At 33.5% G+C, this 19,483-nt stretch overlaps 1 protein-coding gene across 4 annotated transcripts in view; it reads right to left on the reverse strand.

Annotated features, from left to right (window-relative positions):
- LOC143071140 (uncharacterized) overlaps window positions 1-19,483 on the reverse strand; it is a 433,270-nt gene that overhangs the window by 37,683 nt on the left and 376,104 nt on the right. For 3 of the 4 annotated variants that reach the window (XM_076245290.1, XM_076245283.1, XM_076245277.1), the window contains exon 5: window positions 4,746-4,874. In XM_076245290.1, coding sequence (XP_076101405.1) covers window positions 4,746-4,874 — 129 coding nt within the window. Of the gene's footprint in view, window positions 1-4,745; window positions 4,875-6,214; window positions 6,267-19,483 lie in introns of all 4 variants that reach the window. The other variant, XM_076245300.1, reaches the window with a different exon arrangement.

The raw sequence follows: 19,483 nt of genomic DNA on the forward strand, positions 1-19,483 counted from the left end.
TATATATATATATATATTAAGATTTACATAATAAAGTGCAAATATGGTCAGTTTTGGTTGATGCTGTCACATATGGTCAGTTTTGGTTGATGCTGTCAAATATGGTCAGTTTTGGTTAAAGTGGACAAATAATTTGTTTATATGAGTCAGTCTGTGATATCAATACAACTGAAATTAGTTTATGATTCAAAATTTTGAATAAAAAGAGGACATGCTGGCACTATAAACTGATGCGAGCATACTTTTGTAGTCATTGTTTTCCAATATTGCTATCATTTGAATTATACAATCCATCCTGATATCAAATATAAGTTATTTACTTTGCGGCTATTTATATTTACATAATATGGTAATTTTTGGTTGATACAGACAAATATTTTTTTTGTACCAGTCAGCATGGTCAGTCTGAGGTATGAAAACTACTGATATTTGTTTACGATGCAATATTTAGAATAAAAAGAGGACATGCTGGCACTATAAATTGATGCAAACAAAATTTTGTAGTCATTGTGTTCCAATATTGCTATCATTTGAAATATTCAATCCATCCCTACCATTGCCTACATAAAAATATTATGGATTTACTATGCGACTATAAGATTTACATAAAAAAAAGAGCACATACATGTATGGTAAGTTTTGATTGATGCAGTCAAATATGGTCAGTTTTGGTTGATGCTGTCAAATATGGTCAATTTTGATTGATGCAGACAATTAATTTTGTTACATGAGTCATTCTGAGGTATGAAACTGCTGATATGTGTTTCGGATGCAATATTTTGAATAAAAAGAGGAAATGCTGGCACTCTCAAATGATGCGAAAAAAATTATGGTCATTGATTTCCAATATTGCGGTTATTTGTGTACTACAGTCCCTAAAATTATAACTGAATTACTGTGCAGCTATATAGATTTACATAAAAAAGCAAATATGGTCAGTTTGGGTTGATGTGGTGAAAAGATTGAATTACACAAGTCAGTCTGAGGTATGAAAACTACAGATATTTGTTTACGATTCAATATTTTGAATAAAAAAAGGAAATGCTCAATTGATGCCAGAGAAAAAAATTGTGGTCATTCATTTCCAATATTGCGGTAATTTGTATACTACAGTCTCTCTTGATGTGAAATTATAACTGAATTACTGTGCAGCTATATAGATTTACATTAAAAAAAATATGGTCAGTTTGGGTTGATGCGGTCAAAAGATTTTATTAGAAGAGTCAGTCTGAGGTATGAAAACTACTGATATTTCTTAACGATTCAATATTTGAATAAAATGAGGACATGCTGGCACTATAAATTGATGCGAAAAAAAAATTGTGGTCATTGTTTTCCAATATTGATGTATCTTTATATTACAGTCCGTCTTGATCGAAAATTATAACTGAATTACTGTGCAGCTATATAGATTTGCAGAAAAAAGAGCAAATAATGTCAGTTTAGGTTGATGCAGTAAAAAGATGTTTGTTAAACGGGTCCGTTAAAGGTAGGAAAACTACTCGTAAACAGATATAATATTTGTTTACGATTCAATATTTTGAATAAAAAGAGGACATGCTGCTATATTAAGCTGATGCAAACAAAATTTTGAAGTCATTGTTTTCCAATACTTGTATAATTTCTATCATTTGTACAATCCATCCTTGCCTAAAAATATAACTGTATACTGCCGTGTGCAGCTACATGTTCATAGATTTACATGATGAAGAGCAAATATGGTCAGTTTAAGTTTAATTCAAAAGCATATTTATTTATAATAGTGGATTAGGAAACAAGTTATTACATTTGGTTAATGAGGTCAAATAATTTGTTATACGAGTCACCCCGACTCCCGGAATGACAAAAGTAAAATAATTAAAATGATAAAATAACGGCCTAATTTACGTACAAAAAAAGGAACGAAAAAACATAATTTATGTAACGCGTCAACAAATTAAAATCACTGAATTACAGGCTCCTGACATGGAACAGTCACACACATCTCTTGTTTAAAAATATAAAATAAGACCGGCAAAATAGCAAAACTCTATATAAATCGCTATTTTGCCGAAGCCTTAATATATCAAATACAAATAGTTCTTAAATCAATTCTAGCCGTAAAATTTATAAATCAATTCTAGCCGTAGAATCATAGTTATAAAATCAATTCTAGCCGTAGAATTTATAAATCAATTCTAGCCGTAGAATTTATAAATCAATTCTAACCGTATAACTGTTTGGTAGAACTGTCTAAAATTGTTCTAGGGTAGAACTGTCAGGATCAGTTTAGGTAGAACTGTCCAAAGCAGTTCTAGGTAGAACTGACCAAATCAGTTCTAGGTTAGAACTGGTCTAGCTGGAACTGTCTAAAAGGTGACAGGCTAACAGTTCTACATACTGTTCTAGAACAGTTCTCCTGCCAGATTCTGACTGATTTAATGAGAGGTTAAAAGTGATCTCCACTGTACACGTGTGTCGGATCAAAAATTATGAAGTCACTTGGTATCTAATTTTTCTTGAGTTAGAATAGCAGTCAGAAATTCCTCTTTCTGTTTTTCGAAATTATTTGGAAATTTACGCGCTGCTTTAGTTAATTTCCGTTGAACATATCCCATGCGGCGTAGAAAGGATTGGACACAAGAATTACAAAGTTCAATGGAGCCTCCAAATTTACTTAATAACTACCGATCTTTAGCCACTATTGTCCGTCTTGCAGCAGCAAACAAAAAAGGACGGTCCACTATCCCACCAGCAAGTCGTAAGTTCCTTATATATTCTTGGACTTCGGCATCGTATTTTCCAAGAAAGGTATGCTGTCCTCTTTTTCCCCTTTGAAGCAAAGGTTCGGAATCGGAATCAGATGAATGACACATCTTTTGTAGCAAATATCCTTTTTTCATCGTTTTTATTGTGGATTCATTGATGTGCTTAGTCATGTTGACAGCGAAATGTGTATACATTAACACCATTTATAAGTAAACAATGCAGCTTTATCTATCACTCGAAACTCAATTATTAATAAGATGAATAGCGACGAACCTGTAGGCTAAAATACTTTTAAACAACTTACCTCAAAATATAAGCAAACTCCTTCTATATTAGGATGTTTTTGATGGACTTTGACACTGACTTCTATCATAAAAAAAAGTGCTCATCTGTTTGTGACAAGCCCAAACTTGAAGTTGACAAAACATTCTAGCCAGTCTTGTGTCGCAAAGTCGCATATAATGACATCATATTTATATATCGATGTAATCATCGAAAATCAATACCTAAGTTTTTTAAGTGGGACGAAAGATACCAGTGTAGCAGTTTAACTCATAGATTGAAAATAAACTGACATTGGCATGGCTAAAAAAAAAAGACAAACGGACAAATAATAGTACAGGAGACACAACATAGAACACTAAAGACAAATCAACACCAACCCCACCAAAAACTTGGGGTGGTCTCAGGTGCTCCGGAAGTGTAAGCCGATCCTGCTTCACATGTGACACCCGTCGTGTTGCTTATGTGACCAAAAATTCGGTAAATAGTCCAATTCGGTAGTCACATTCGTGAAAAGGGAAGGTTTTTGAAGTTACGACATAAGGAACATATACGATATCAATTTAAAATTAAATGCGGTTCCTTCAACCAACATATTAAGTAATAAACCTCAAGACTTTACACCGTTGTTTAAATTTCATTTATATGAAAGCATGTTGCCTATAATTAAGATGATAACTAACAGTGTTTCGGGATTTTTTACTTATGCTGTTAAAGCATGGGTCCCTTTTCCTTGATTTAACAAGATATTCTTTGATATTTATGGTACATTTATATGCTATGATAGACACATGTGTGAAGATTTTACATTGTTTGTCTTTTTGCAGATTGCTCCAATGTTTTCTCATAACTGTACTAAGGTTTTTACCATTGTATTATATTTAGTAATGAGAGTGAGTGGAACATTCTTTGTTCTATTGGTCTTCAATAAGTTGTTTTTCTGTTTGTGGTATTTTTAATGTTTCTTATCACATTCTCTGTTTTATTTTTACAGTATCCCCTTTTAACTAACTTATCTTTTAAGTCAGTAAAATGTCTATTTAATACAGTGATGTCACTTTTATTTCTAATATTACGTATATGTTCACACACTGTTATACTTTTGGGTTTTTTGGATGTGCACATGTGATAGGTAAATATTGTAACATTTTAGTTTTTTTAATATGAGATTCAACATCAATGATGTTATTATTATGGAATCTTTCACCTTTGTACGTTTTTGGTATCTAAATAGGTTATAATAGATCTTGACACCTCAAATGTGAATTTAAGCAGAGGATCAATTTTGTTCGCTATGTATAAGCTGTAATCAATTCTGAAATGAATGCACGTTTGAGTTTAATTTTGTCTATTGAAATTCAATATATAATCGTGTTTAACATACTTTTAATTTCGCATTTGACGTTAGCTACTTTAAGTAGAGTATACCAGAACAATTCCTGAAAACCACTATAGAAACTTTACAAATTGTTTTTCATAAATAGATAATGAGTACACCATATCCGAGCAAGGTTCGCTTGATTAGCACGACTAATAAAATGGAACCTCCCTGAGAAGCTTCTTACGTAGCAAACAGCCAATGAAATAACAGCTTTAGAAATGGAATGTTCACATATGTGTTACTTTGTATATTTGTTTTAACCATACTAGTTGTAAACGACTTTTTTATATATATAGATTTTGTTAGTACTTAATAAGTGCTCAAATATATTTACCTCCTGATCTTCATTTATTTTTATTGATTCTTCTTCATCGTTAACCCCATCTTGGCCTATCATAGCTATCATTTCCTCATAATCAAGTTGCTCTTTCTCTTCTCTATCCAAGTCAGTCCATGGGGTTTGCTTACAAATTAAAGGAACACATAATTCAACAATCATCAATATGGATAACATGTTTAAACACATATAAAAGGTGTAACAGTGCGACGTAATCTAATAAATATTTTCATCTATTTACTTTTTTTCCAATTCTATACGACCTCAAACATTAGCAAAAATCTGTATCAAACTGCTGGTGGGTAACTTGTGAACAGAAAGTACATTGTTCATTTAATGATTATAGCTGCACGTTGAATTTCAAACTTTTCGTCACGCATAGACTCTCCAACGTTTACATGGTTTACATTTTACCATCTTATGACAGAACAAAAATAGAATACAGCTACTTATGATTTAATTTCACATAACAGTAATCTGAAGTAACCTTTACGATTTTCTACAATTCAATAACTTCATCGAAATCTTTAAATAAAATATACTTGTAATTTCTGGTATCTTGCCTATTAAACTTATACAAATGAAATAGAATTACGACATGTCGTACCATCATTTTATATGAAGTGTCATCCGTTTCGTAATGCTATGTTTTATTTTTATTGTATATGATAAAATCCTTTGCGAACAGCACATGCTATATCAGGTTCTGTGAGAAATATCACAGAAATACCGTTATGGAACACAAGTAAAGTAAAAACGTCCGAATTTAATTACCTTTAACAAAAAAAAGTATTGCATTCAAATTTTGAAGTCTTATCTTAAATTATTAAAAAGCATTTATGATCAAAATATTCCTTTTAATTCAATAGGAAACTGAAACCATGCAATTGACTTTTTGGCATAGAGAAATCACAGGGAATGTCAGTCCAACAAAAGTTGCCCTGCATGAACGTACATTTTTTTCTGCTTTGTTATAAGGAATGTAACAGGACCATTGTGTATATTGATTGGTATTGATTCCATAAAAGAATGCATGTGTAAACAATATTGCAGAAGTATGGGATAGTTGTCTAACAACGGTCAGTCGTATGTATGGCTCTGAATTTTCTTCCCTAAATTAAAACATTGACCAAATACAAAAACTTATTTAACATAACACATTATACTATATAAATTATTATCCAACAGCACATAAATGTTACATTTTCAACATTAAACTACCTTGGTGCTTCTTTTTTTTTCTACGAATGTTTTGAAGAGTTCAAATGCTTTAATAAGATTAAGGTTGTGTATTGTATCTAACAAAATCCCAATTACTTTAGTTTCAAGTGATGTAATGAAAAGTGATGTTTATAATCGTTGAACACTTTTGCAACACCATTGTACCATTCTTGCGTTTTAGAATTAAGAAAATGAAAAGTAGACTAGTTTTCTCCTTTCAATAAATTCAGTGATAAACATGATACCTGTATATTTTGTTCCGTTTGTAGGAGAGTCTTTTCTGGTGGATCTTTATCCCTACAATGTCAAATATTGAAACGTCTAATCCTATAATAAATATTATGTAATACTAAAAAGAAGTGATATTCACCGCGCTATCTATCACATGATTTTAATGTATAATTATGGTAGAATTTTTGAAGCGCAATTGGTTTTGATAAATAGCTGCATCATTTTTGTCTTTCGTTGAATATTCTTACTATATCTTACAATAAATGTATTTCAGTGAAGTTAATATGAGGTTCAATTGTCTTTTGTAAAACTGATATTCTTTGGCTGTTGTTGGCATATATAATTTTCCAAAACCATGTTACACTGCAGTAAAACGGTGCTGCAAGCGGAAGGTAAAAAACTTACTATTGAAAACAAAAATGAGTAAATATAAAAACTAGCCATTTAGTTGAAGAAAAACACATCTTTTTTTCCATATGACTTTAAAACATAAAACGATCACTACGAACAAAGTGACACTTTATAAGTATAATTTAAAAAAAAAAGAATTTATAATAATGAAGAATACAAAACTATGAATACGTGTATTTGTTTTTATTACAGTAAAACAAAATATCTAGTCCATATTATTTACTCTGTCAATCAACATTTATTGTATATTTTTTCACAAAGCATGTACATTTAGGATATGTGATACAATTTGGTGCAGTCTGATACAGGTGAAATACACATTTTCTAGTCACGTTTGACAAAAGATCAAATGTTGCTGATAAACACATTTTATCAACCATGAGTGACTGTTCAATATATCAAATGATAAACTTGATGATTAAACAAAAGTTCAATAAATTGTTTCCTTAGATCTTGATTCACAAAATGTTCCTATTCGACATGCCCTCGTTTTACGATGTTATCTTGCTCCTTCGTCTTAATTTGAAATGATTTGAATAATGTTATGAGTAGACATAACTTAATTATGAAAACATAATTGATAAACAAAAACAATCGAATACCTTACACATATTCAAGGAATTACTAGTATGCATGTACATGTACAAAACCTGAATAATCAAAGGGAATAGAAAAGGCAAAAGCAATACTAATGAAGAAAATCAGATAGAGAGAGTACTACAGAATTTATTATATATGTTAAGACCCAACTCGAATAAAATACAACGTTTTAAAATGTAATGACCCTAGATGTGGTCTTTGTGAATATATGAAAACAAGGCCGCAAATAACATTACTCAACGGCCAAACAATTGATCCAAACACAGACATTTATTGCAAAATGGTAAACCTAATTTACTGTATTGTATGCAGCACTTGCAAGGAATTTTACATCGGACAGACTGGTAATTCAATATGTCAAATAGTCCGTATTTACAGACAAAATATACGAGATCCAACCACACGAATGCAAGATGTAAACGAACATTTCGAAACGTGCAGTAGGGGAACATTTACCGTATTTTCGTTCTATAAAATGAACGAATATAGTAAATATAAAAGACTGGCAAAGGAAGCACTCTTTATAAAGATCTTTCAATTAAAATTAAACAGATCTACGTAAACACATTTGATTTATCTCTCCTTACCATTATTGTAACGTAACGAACGTTACCAATAGTAGTGTCGTTAAGGAAATTGTTAAAACGTCTCCTGAAGATTGCCAGAAGGCATGCAAGAACTAGTGACAATATTTAAACGAACGGGTATTATTTGATGTGAAATGTGGTCTGCGAATTTTTGAATTATAATATATACATTCTGTACACTGTATTTATTTACTTTTGCTAAATATATACGCAATATTTTGATAAACAATTTATATATATAATATATATATATATAAACAAGTCTAAATTGAAAACTACGTTAAAAGTTAAAACCTGATTCCGTTGGATAAAAACCGCAAATCTGGTGTACCTAAAACAATAATTTATGTTTGTGGCAGAACATCTTGGCCACAAGTTTATTGTGTTCTGTTTAGTATTAAATTTATATTAAAATCCATTTTGTTACATCTTGCGATCGATTTCATTTAGCAATCCCCAATGACAGTCAGCAGGGTTAAAGAACAACAGGTGTTTGACCTGTTAGTCAAATGCCTTTTGTTTAAATATACAAAATATAACCGATCAAGTGAAACCTAATTTTAAGATATTGATGGCTAGTCTGCTCAACAGTAAAGTAACTTGCAACCAGGACCGCTCAACATCGATTGGTAAAATAATGCCTTTGTTACTTGATTTGTATATTACAGGTTAGATACATTTGTAAATGAAGAACGCCTAAAACTGGTTGTTATACAATTTCTCCGTAAACTGTCTTTTATCAATCGAAACGATGGGGGTAACACTAATTACGCGATTTGAATGCGTAATTGAAAAAATATATCAATTTGTGTAAGGCGTAGATATGTTATATAAAATCTTGGAGTTCCGGACCGTTTGAAAATATAGCAACAATCTTTAAAAAAAAACTTGTTCATCAGATAAAATCGATTAACAATTGCAATAATACATTATACATATACTCCATCAATTAATTATGATAAATGAAAGCAATAATGGTTTACAGACAGTAAATATATCAAGGCAACAGTAGTATACCGCTTTTTGAAATTCTTAAATCGATTGAGAAAAAAAACAAATCCGGGTTACAAACTAAAATTGAGGGAACACATCAAATATAAGTGGGGAACTTTGACACAACAGAAACACATCACTTAAATGTAAAACACACAGAAACGAATAATAATATAACAATGGCCATTTTCCTGACACAACTTTATGGAATTTTGGATCCTGAAATGCTCTTCAACCTTGTACTTGTTTGGGTTTATTAATATTTTTGATTTGAGCGTCACTGATGAATCTTATATAGACAAAACGCGCGTCTGGCGTACTGAATTATAATCCTGGTACCTTTGATAACTATTTACACCACTGGGTCGATGCCAGTGCTGGTGGACGTTTCGTCCCCGAGGGTATCACCAGCCCAGTAGTCAACACTTCGGTGTTGACATGAATATCAATAATGTCGTCATTTTTATAAATTTCATGTATACAAAACCTTGAATTTTTTGAAAAACTAAGGATTTTCTTATCCCAGGCATAGATTACCTTAGCCGTATTTGGCACAACTTTTTGGAATTTTGGATCCTCAAATGCTCTTCAACCTTGTACTTGTTTGGGTTTATTAATATTTTTGATTTGAGCGTCACTGATGAGTCTTATGTAGACGAAACGCGCGTCTGGCGTACTGAATTATAATCCTGGTACCTTTGATAACTATTTACACCACTGGGTCGATGCCACTGCTGGTGGACGTTTCGTCCCCGAGGGTATCACCAGCCCAGTAGTCAACACTTCGGTGTTGACATGAATATCAATAATGTGGTCATCTTTAAAAATTTCCTGTATACAAAACTTTGAATTTTTTGAAAAACTAAGGATTTTCTTATCCCAGGCATAGATTACCTTAGCCGTATTTGGCACAACTTTTTGGAATTTTGGATCCTCAAATGCTCTTCAACCTTGTTCTTGTTTGGGTTTATTAATATTTTTGATTTGAGCGTCATTGATGAGTCTTATGTAGACGAAACGCGCGTCTGGCGTACTGAATTATAATCCTGGTACCTTTGATAACTATTTACACTACTGGGTCGATGCCACTGCTGGTGGACGTTTCGTCCCCGAGGGTATCACCAGCCCAGTAGTCAACACTTCGGTGTTGACATGAATATCAATAATGTGGTCATTTTGATAAATTTCCTGTATACAAAACTTTGAATTTTTTGAAAAACTAAGGATTTCCTTATCCCAGGCATAGATTACCTTAGCCGTATTTGGCACAACTTGTTGGAATTTTGGATCCTCAAATGCTCTTCAACCTTGTGCTTGTTTGGGTTTAATAATATTTTTGATTTGAGCGTCACTGATGAGTCTTATGTAGACGAAACGCGCGTCTGGCGTACTGAATTATAATCCTGGCACCTTTAATAACTATTTACACCACTGGGTCGATGCCAGTGCTTTTGGACGTTTCGTCCCCGAGGCTATCACCAGCCCAGTAGTCAACACTTCGGTGTTGACATGAATATCAATAATGTGGTCATTTTTATAAATTTCCTGTATACAAAACTTTGAATTTTTTGAAAAACTAAGGATTTCCTTATCCCAGGCATAGATTACCTTAGCCGTATTTGGCACAACTTTTTTGGAATTTTGATCCTCAAATGCTCTTCAACCTTGTACTTGTTTGGGTTTATTAATATTTTTGATTTGAGCGTCACTGATGAGTCTTATGTAGACGAAACGCGCGTCTGGCGTATTGAATTATAATCCTGGTACCTTTGATAACTATTTACACCACTGGGTCGATGCCACTGCTAGTGGACGTTTCGTCCCCGAGGGTATCACCAGCCCAGTAGTCAACACTTCGGTGTTGACATGAATATCAATAATGTGGTCATTTTTATAAATTTCCTGTATACAAAACTTTGAATTTTTTGAAAAACTAAGGATTTTCTTATCCCAGGCATAGATTACCTTGGCCGTATTTGGCACAACTTTTTGGAATATTGGATCCTCAAATGCTCTTCAACCTTGTGCTTGTTTGGGTTTAATAATATTTTTGATTTGAGCGTTACTGATGAGTCTTATGTAGACGAAACGCGCGTCTGGCGTACTGAATTATAATCCTGGTACCTTTGATAACTATTTACACCACTGGGTCGATGCCAGTGCTGGTGGACGTTTCGTCCCCGAGGGTATCACCAACCCAGAAGTCAACACTTCGGTGTTGACATGAATATCAATAATGTGGTCATTTTTATAAATTTCCTGTATACAGAACTTTGAATTTTTTGAAAAACTAAGGATTTTCTTATCCCAGGCATAGATTACCTTAGCCGTATTTGGCACAACTTTTTGGAATTTTGGATCCTCAAATGCTCTTTTTGGGTTTATTAATATTTTTGGGTTTATTAAGATTTTTGATTTGAGCGTCACTGATGAGTCTTATGTAGACGAAACGCGCGTCTGGCGTACTGAATTATAATCCTGGTACCTTTGATAACTATTTACACCACTGGGTCGATGCCACTGCTGGGGGCCGTTTCGTCCCCGAGGGTATCACCAGCCCAGTAGTCAACACTTCGGTGTTGACATGAATATCAATAATGTGGTCATTTTGATAAATTTCCTGTATACAAAACTTTGAATTTTTTGAAAAACTAAGGATTTCCTTATCCCAGGCATAGATTACCTTAGCCGTATTTGGCACAACTTTTTGGAATTTTGGATCCTCAAATGCTCTTCAACCTTGTACTTGTTTGGGTTTCTTAATATTTTTGATTTGAGCGTCACTGATGAGTCTTATGTAGACGAAACGCGCGTCTGGCGTACTGACTTATAATCCTGGTACCTTTAATAACTATTTACACCACTGGGTCGATGCCACTGCTGTTGGACGTTTCGTCCCCAAGGGTATCACCAGCCCAGTAGTCAACACTTCGGTGTTGACATGAATATCAATTATGTGGTCATTTTTATAAATTTCCTGTATAAAAAACTTTGAATTTTTTGAAAAACTAAGGATTTCCTTATCCCAGGCATAGATTACCTTAGCCGTATTTGGCACAACTTTTTGGAATTTTGGATCCTCAAATGCTCTTCAACCTTGTACTTGTTTGGGTTTATTAATATTTTTGATTTGAGCGTCACTGATGAGTCTTATGTAGACGAAACGCGCGTCTGGCGTACTGAATTATAATCCTGGTACCTTTGATAACTATTTACACCACTGGGTCGATGCCACTGCTGGTGGACGTTTCGTCCCCGAGGGTATCACCAGCCCAGTAGTCAACACTTCGGTGTTGACATGAAATTTTAATAATGTGGTCATTTTTATAAATTTCCTGTATACAAAACTTTGAATTTTTTGAAAAACTAAGGATTTCCTTATCCCAGGCATAGATTACCTTAGCCGTATTTGACACAACTTTTTGGAATTTTGGATCCTTAAATGCTCTTCAACCTTGTACTTGTTTGGGTTTATTAATATTTTTGATTTGAGCGTCACTGATGAGTCTTATGTAGACGAAACGCGCGTCTGGCGTACTGACTTATAATCCTGGTACCTTTGATAACTATTTACACCACTGGGTCGATGCCACTGCTGTTGGACGTTTCGTCCCCGAGGGTATCACCAGCCCAGTAGTCAACACTTCGGTGTTGACATGAATATCAATTATGTGGTCATTTTTATAAATTTCCTGTATACAAAACTTTGAATTTTTTGAAAAACTAAGGATTTCCTTATCCCAGGCATAAATTACCTTAGCCGTATTTGGCACAACTTTTTGGAATTTTGGATCCTCAAATGCTCTTCAACCTTGTACTTGTTTGGGTTTATTAATATTTTTGATTTGAGCGTCACTAATGAGTCTTATGTAGACGAAACGGGCGTCTGGCGTACTGAATTATAATCCTGGTACCTTTGATAACTATTTACACCACTGGGTCGATGCCAGTGCTGGTGGACGTTTCGTCCCCGAGGGTATCACCAGCCAAGTAGTCAACACTTTGGTGTTGACATGAATATCAATAATGTGGTCATTTTTATAAATTTCCTGTATACAGAACTTTGAATTTTTTGAAAAACTAAGGATTTCCTTATCCCAGGCATAGATTACCTTAGCCGTATTTGGCGCAACTTTTTGAAATTTTGGATCCTCAAATGCTCTTCAACCTTGTACTTGTTTGGGTTTATTAATATGTTTGATTTGAGCGTCACTGGTGAGTCTTATGTAGACGAAACGCGCGTCTGGCGTACTGAATTATAATCCTGGTACCTTTGATAACTATTTACACCACTGGGTCGATGCCACTGCTGGTGGACGTTTCGTCCCCGAGGGTATCACCAGCCCAGTAGTCAACACTTCGGTATTGACATGAATATCAATAATGTGATCATTTTTATAAATTTCCTGTATACAAAACTTTGAATTTTGTGAAAAACTAAGGATTTTCTTATCCCAGGCATAGATTACATTAGCCGTATTTGGCACAACTTTTTGGAATTTTGGATCCTCAAATGCTCTTCAACCTTGTACTTGTTTGGGTTTATTAATATTTTTGATTTGAGCGTCACTGATGAGTCTTATGTAGACGAAACACGCGTCTGGCGTACTGAATTATAATCCTGGTACCTTTGATAACTACTTACACTTCTGGGTCGATGCCACTGCTGGTGGACGTTTCGTCCCCGAGGGTATCACCAGCCCAGTAGTCAACACTTCGGTGTTGACATGAATATCAATAATGTGGTCATTTTTATAAATTTCCTGTATACAAAACTTAATTTGAATTTTTTTAAAAACTAAGGATTTTCTTATCCCAGGCATAGATTACTTTAGCCGTATTTGGCACAACTTTTTGGAATTTTGGATCCTCAAATGCTCTTCAACCTTGTACTTGTTTGGGTTTATTAATATTTTTGATTTGAGCGTCACTGATGAGTCTTATGTAGACGAAACGCACGTCTGGCGTACTAAAATTATAATCCTGGTACCTTTGATAACTATTTACACCACTGGGTCGATTCCACTGCTGGTGGACGTTTCGTCCCCGAGGGTATCACCAGCCCAGTAGTCAACACTTCGGTGTTGACATGAATATCAATAATGTGGTCATTTTTATAAATTTCCTGTATACAAAACTTTGAATTTTTTGAAAAACTAAGGATTTTCTTATCCCAGGCATAGATTTCCTTAGCCGTATTTGGCACAACTTTTTGGAATTTTGGATCCTCAAATGCTCTTCAACCTTGTACTTGTTTGGGTTTATCAATATTTTTGATTTGAGTGTCACTGATGAGTCTTATGCAGACAAAATGCGCGTCTGGCGTACTGAATTATAATCCTGGTACCTTTGACTTTGGTAACTATTGGTACAGGATATTTAAATAAAAATGTTGGGTTGACCCTGGTTTTGTGTCTTGCTAAACTTCCCGCAATTTATTGCAATTTAAATAATAACATTTAAATGACAACATTTTATGACAGGACTATACCTTATACCTTTATACCTTTATCTTCGGGTCGTTACATAAGACAAAGGCTTCTACTAACCCCTGATCTTGGATTGTTGTATATGATTTCTCATCTCATAATAATATATTTATATATAATATGTTAAACTTATCAAAAAATACTTATAATACAAACAAATGAGAGAACTCATAGGACAGAGAAACACACGCCTAATAGCTATCAAAAGATAACAGGTTTATAATTTAATACACCAGACGCGCGTTTTGTCGGTGTTTCTTCTGATGCCCGTATCACACTGTCCAGATTTTTATATACGATGGACACCCGAATGCGAAAATTGTAAGTTCGTACGAAGTTGGTCCCGATCTCTTTAAAATACCCAAAAGTGACCGAAGTACGTACGATGAATAACGAAGTCTATACGAGGGTGCCGAAAGTATATACGATAGCAAAAGATGGACATACGAAGGTTAACCGAAGACGGTATTTGACCTCCATATCTCAGCCGAAGCCTACAAAATGGATCACGAAGGCTATACGATGGATTACGATGATGGCGCGAGGGCCATACGATGTCTAAAAGACGTCGTGTACAGCTTACGATGCATTTAAATCATATGCCGAAGGCATCACGCGTTTTCAATTGTTTGATCAATATTGAATATATATTATATTGTACATTTAATTTTTGGTTTAATCATAAGACGGAAGATCGTGGGTATTTCCAGTTACTTAATAATTTGGTTGATTTCTAAAAAAAAATAGTTTATGTATCAAATATGCGTATTCAATTTACCATTTTCTGCATGTGTCATATACAAATATAGTGTCCATATTTGTCCCCAATATGTTGCATACGAGGGGATGCCACGCTCGGCATTGCCTTGTTTGAACTGTAAAATGTGTGCACTAGTCTGAATAATCGACCATAAGTATTCCCATGTTTACTGATCTATCTTAAAGGTAAGGTAATGGGTTCGTTGATCTCTTTTATTCAAAAAGAGCTCTTTCCAGGAGAATATCGTAATAATATAGACTAAAGGAAGGATGTGGGGAAAGCAACAAATGCGGCAAAATATGACATATAGAAAACAAAATGTTTATGCAGTAAACATTCGTGGGACAACAACTCAGACGATACATAAAAAATCAGAATATGGAAGAAAATGTTTGTTTCCCTATATACGTGTACCTGTAGTGTTGGTATACGAGGCGCGTTTATGATTTTTATTATGTTATTTGATATGAAAAATTGACAAAAAATAATATTTTATTTGTAAAAGTAAATCCTGAGCCTGTAATACCGGCTCTTCTTGTTCCATTTGAATTAATAGAAACAATGCTGTCGCCTTTATTGTTCTCATAGAATCATATGATATGAGGTCCATGTTTTGTGAACGTCTTTTTTAACTGTCGTATTAGACTGACCAGTTCATATCGCGCATGGCACTTTAAATGAATTCAAGCGCGAAAATTAACTTACATTTAGCTGGATTTATTGCCGTCGTAGTTCCATCTTGCCACCTTCGTACTTTTATTCGATGGCATCTCGACGGGATTACGAGGTCTTCACGAAGTCGTGTTGCCATCGTAAGACCTTCGGTTAGCTTCGTGATTCATTCGTGTAGACATCGTAATGTCAAAACTGCCCGATGGAAACGATGGAAACACGAATGCAATACGATGTTCAAAGATGCATTCCCGGTGACATTACGATGGTGAGGATGGTGATACGAACTCAATACGAACCATAAACATCGGACGCACCTTCGGGGATTTTTTAACATGTTAAAAAGTTTAGAACCCTTCCCAAAGTTGTCCCCGAAGGCTAGAAAAAGTGGCCGATGGTTCTACGATGGTTAAAGATGACACTACGAATAGCCCGATCTGGATACGATCAGTCCCGATTTTGAAAATTTCCATAATCGTGTTGCCATCGGCGTAAAAATCGGGACAGTGTGACGCGGGCATAAACCAAGCTATAAAACAAATATATTAAATAAATTTAGTTGACCCTGACTAAATCTAATAATTGAACTAAATGAGTAATTGACTAATTACTATAATGGTTATAAGCCAAAATCTACATTTTACCCCTATATTCTATTTTTAGCCATGGAGGCCATCTTGGTTGGTTGGCCGGGTCACCGGACATGTTTTTAAAACTAGATACCATAGTGATGAGTGTGGCTAACGTTGGTTAAACTTGGCCCAGTAGTTTCAGAGGAGAAGATTTTTGTAAAAGGTAACGACGACGGACGAAGGACTTAGGACGACGATCGACGACGACGGACGACGGACGTTAGTGATGAGAAAAGTGGCCAGGTGAGCTAAACATTTGACCACATCAACCAAAATAGAAAATAGCACTATATAAAAAAAACATGTTGCCGCATAATAAATCATTATGTTTTACCTCATGATTTATTATATATAAAAAATGACAGTAATATTAAACACAATTGCTACGTCATTATATAGTGCTTGCATGTTCTTTTTTACTCAAATTAATTATTCACAAAATTACTAGTTTTGAAATCTCAGGCTGAATAGCATAAATAAAGCATTTGTCAACATTTACCAAAACTGACCATATTTGTACTTTATAAAGTAAATTCATTCTGCAAAACATTAAAGCAATTATGTGTTTTATGTAAGGAGGAATTATTTTGTTCTGTTGTATTTACACTTATAGTTGATGTATTTTCCTCAGTTTATGGTTTGGTTTCAGTTGCATTGATAAATGACTATTGAACAGCGGTTGACAACAAATCAGTAGTTTTTATATTTCAAAAAATTGACTTGTATAACCAGAGTATTTGACCACATCAACCCAAACCAACCATATTTGTATAGTGCTATGACAATGTATATAGCTGCATAATAAATCAGTAATTATTTTAACGCCGGATGGATTATTTATTACAAATGACAGCAATCTTGGAACACAATTACTTCAAAACTTTGTCTGCATAAATTTAATGTGCCAGCATGTCTTCTTATTCTTAATCAAAATATTAACTCGTTAAAAAACTGAGTAGTTTTGTTATATTTGTGTATTTAGTAAAATGTGTAAAAAAAACTATTTGACAGTATCACCTAAATTAATCAAATTTGAACTATATCAAGACAATAATATAGCTGCAAAATGAATGTAGTTTGTTTTTTTATGTCATGATATATTATAGTAATACAAATGGTAGCAATATTGAAACACAATGACTATAACATGCTTCCCGCATCTATGTCTGTCCTTTTTTTTATTAAAAATATTGACGCGCCACAAAAAATAATTACATTTAATATGCTGGCTTGTGTAACAAAACTATTTGACCGCATCAACAAACATTAAATTATTGTACTTTATAATAAAAAGTATGACTTATATGAGTTGATATCAAAAGTGAAACGTTTACTGACTGACCGTATTCATGATCATTTTCACGTTCTTATGACAACGTTAAAGCCGCATATCAGTCAGTATATTTTTTTTAGTTCTTGATGGAATGTATCAAACAAATGACAGCAATACTTGTACACGGTGACCATAATGGCTACACATTTTTGTCCACATCAATTTAGAGAGTCAGCATTTCATCTTTTATGATTTTTAACCGTCACTGAAGTAGGTAGTTTCCTATTTCATAATGCTGTGTGTCATAAATCCAGTTTCCCGCGTCATCTAACACTGACATGACTGTTATATACTGACTTTATTTGTACTTTGATAATAAAAAAATTATGCAGGTGTCATCTGGAAAGATTATACTGAATAAATGATAGTATCTTAAGTTAGTTGACTGATTGTTTTGCTGGTAGCTTAATGTCCAGTGACAAATATTTCATTCATGGTAATAGAGAGTTTACTTTTTCGGACGTTTAAGAAATCATTTTTCATCGATAACTATGAATCTTCTGAAATTGACGAGATAGTTCATAAGCAACACGTTACATATCCGGACACTATACGGACATCGTTTGAACATTTCGACGGAAACAGAATCCATTGAAAAACGAAGAAAAATGCATGTAATGCAAAAAATAATATCTAGAAAGAGACTATAAAAAAAATCTCGGAACGACCCAACGTAAACAATGATGTTGATATCCAGACAAATAAAAATAGTTTTCCAATGCGGTGGATACCCTTTTTATCCGCCTTTTAATTAAAAGGGGTCCTTCATTTTGTTATAGCTGAATGTATATATTTGGATCCAAAATGCTGAAATTTGATATCCATTATTATATGTATACTATAAGAAAATAAAAAATGAAAAAGATAAAAGGTGTATAAAATGTAAAAAGAGTCACTAACGAGTAAAGTTATTTATTGTACTTGAAAAAGCAATACGATCATAGTTTACATAGAATAAAATTAGTAGTAATCACTAATTTATTTATATTCATTATGCTTTACTTACATTGTAGGTGAGGTTTTGGAATAAGTGTCAAATGTTCGGACTCCTTGGTGTTTTTATATACGATACAAGGTGAAATAGTTTTCCAAATAACACCTGTTTATCTTTCAACATAAAACTTAATAACTCATAAAAGGTCATTTGACAAAATTCAAGCAGATTCTTGATTTTCTTTCTTTTGATTTGAGATCCAAATAATACCAATGCAAATATAAGGTAAAAGTCCAAGTCAGCCTTTCCCGCCATTATTTATAAATCAAATATCTTGAAAAGGAGCTCCATGACCTATCAACATTTTTAGCTTATTTTGATCCTTAACTAAAATTCTTCCAGTTTAAATAATCAATTTTGAATGCTTGAGTTATTAAATTTTACTTTAGAACACATCCCGAAGCTACAAAATTAATGATGCCCTCGGGGAATAATCCAAGAGCAGTAAAGTGTCTTCTATGGAGAAGCTTGACATCGACTTGATTGTAGTAAAAATTAAAATTACAAAACCTTGTACAATCATCACGCATTACGATATATCGGACGTTCGAAAATAAGATATTATACTCGTCCTGGTTTGGAATGATATATTTGCCACTTGACATTAAGCTACCAATAAAAACAATAAAGCGTCATTGTATACTGAGAGTCAGTCAGTTCACTATTCGCAGATGATACCTTCTCATACTTTTCATTGTAAAGTACATAAATAATCAGTCATTGATGTGTTGCATTTATTTATTTTTTCGTTCTTTTTTAACAAAAATTCGGCTGTTTGTGTTCTTTTTTAAAATGTTTTACATTTTTTTATT

Source organism: Mytilus galloprovincialis, chromosome 1 (genome assembly GCF_965363235.1).
Source record: "Mytilus galloprovincialis chromosome 1, xbMytGall1.hap1.1, whole genome shotgun sequence".
NCBI classification, from domain to species: domain Eukaryota; kingdom Metazoa; phylum Mollusca; class Bivalvia; order Mytilida; family Mytilidae; genus Mytilus; species Mytilus galloprovincialis.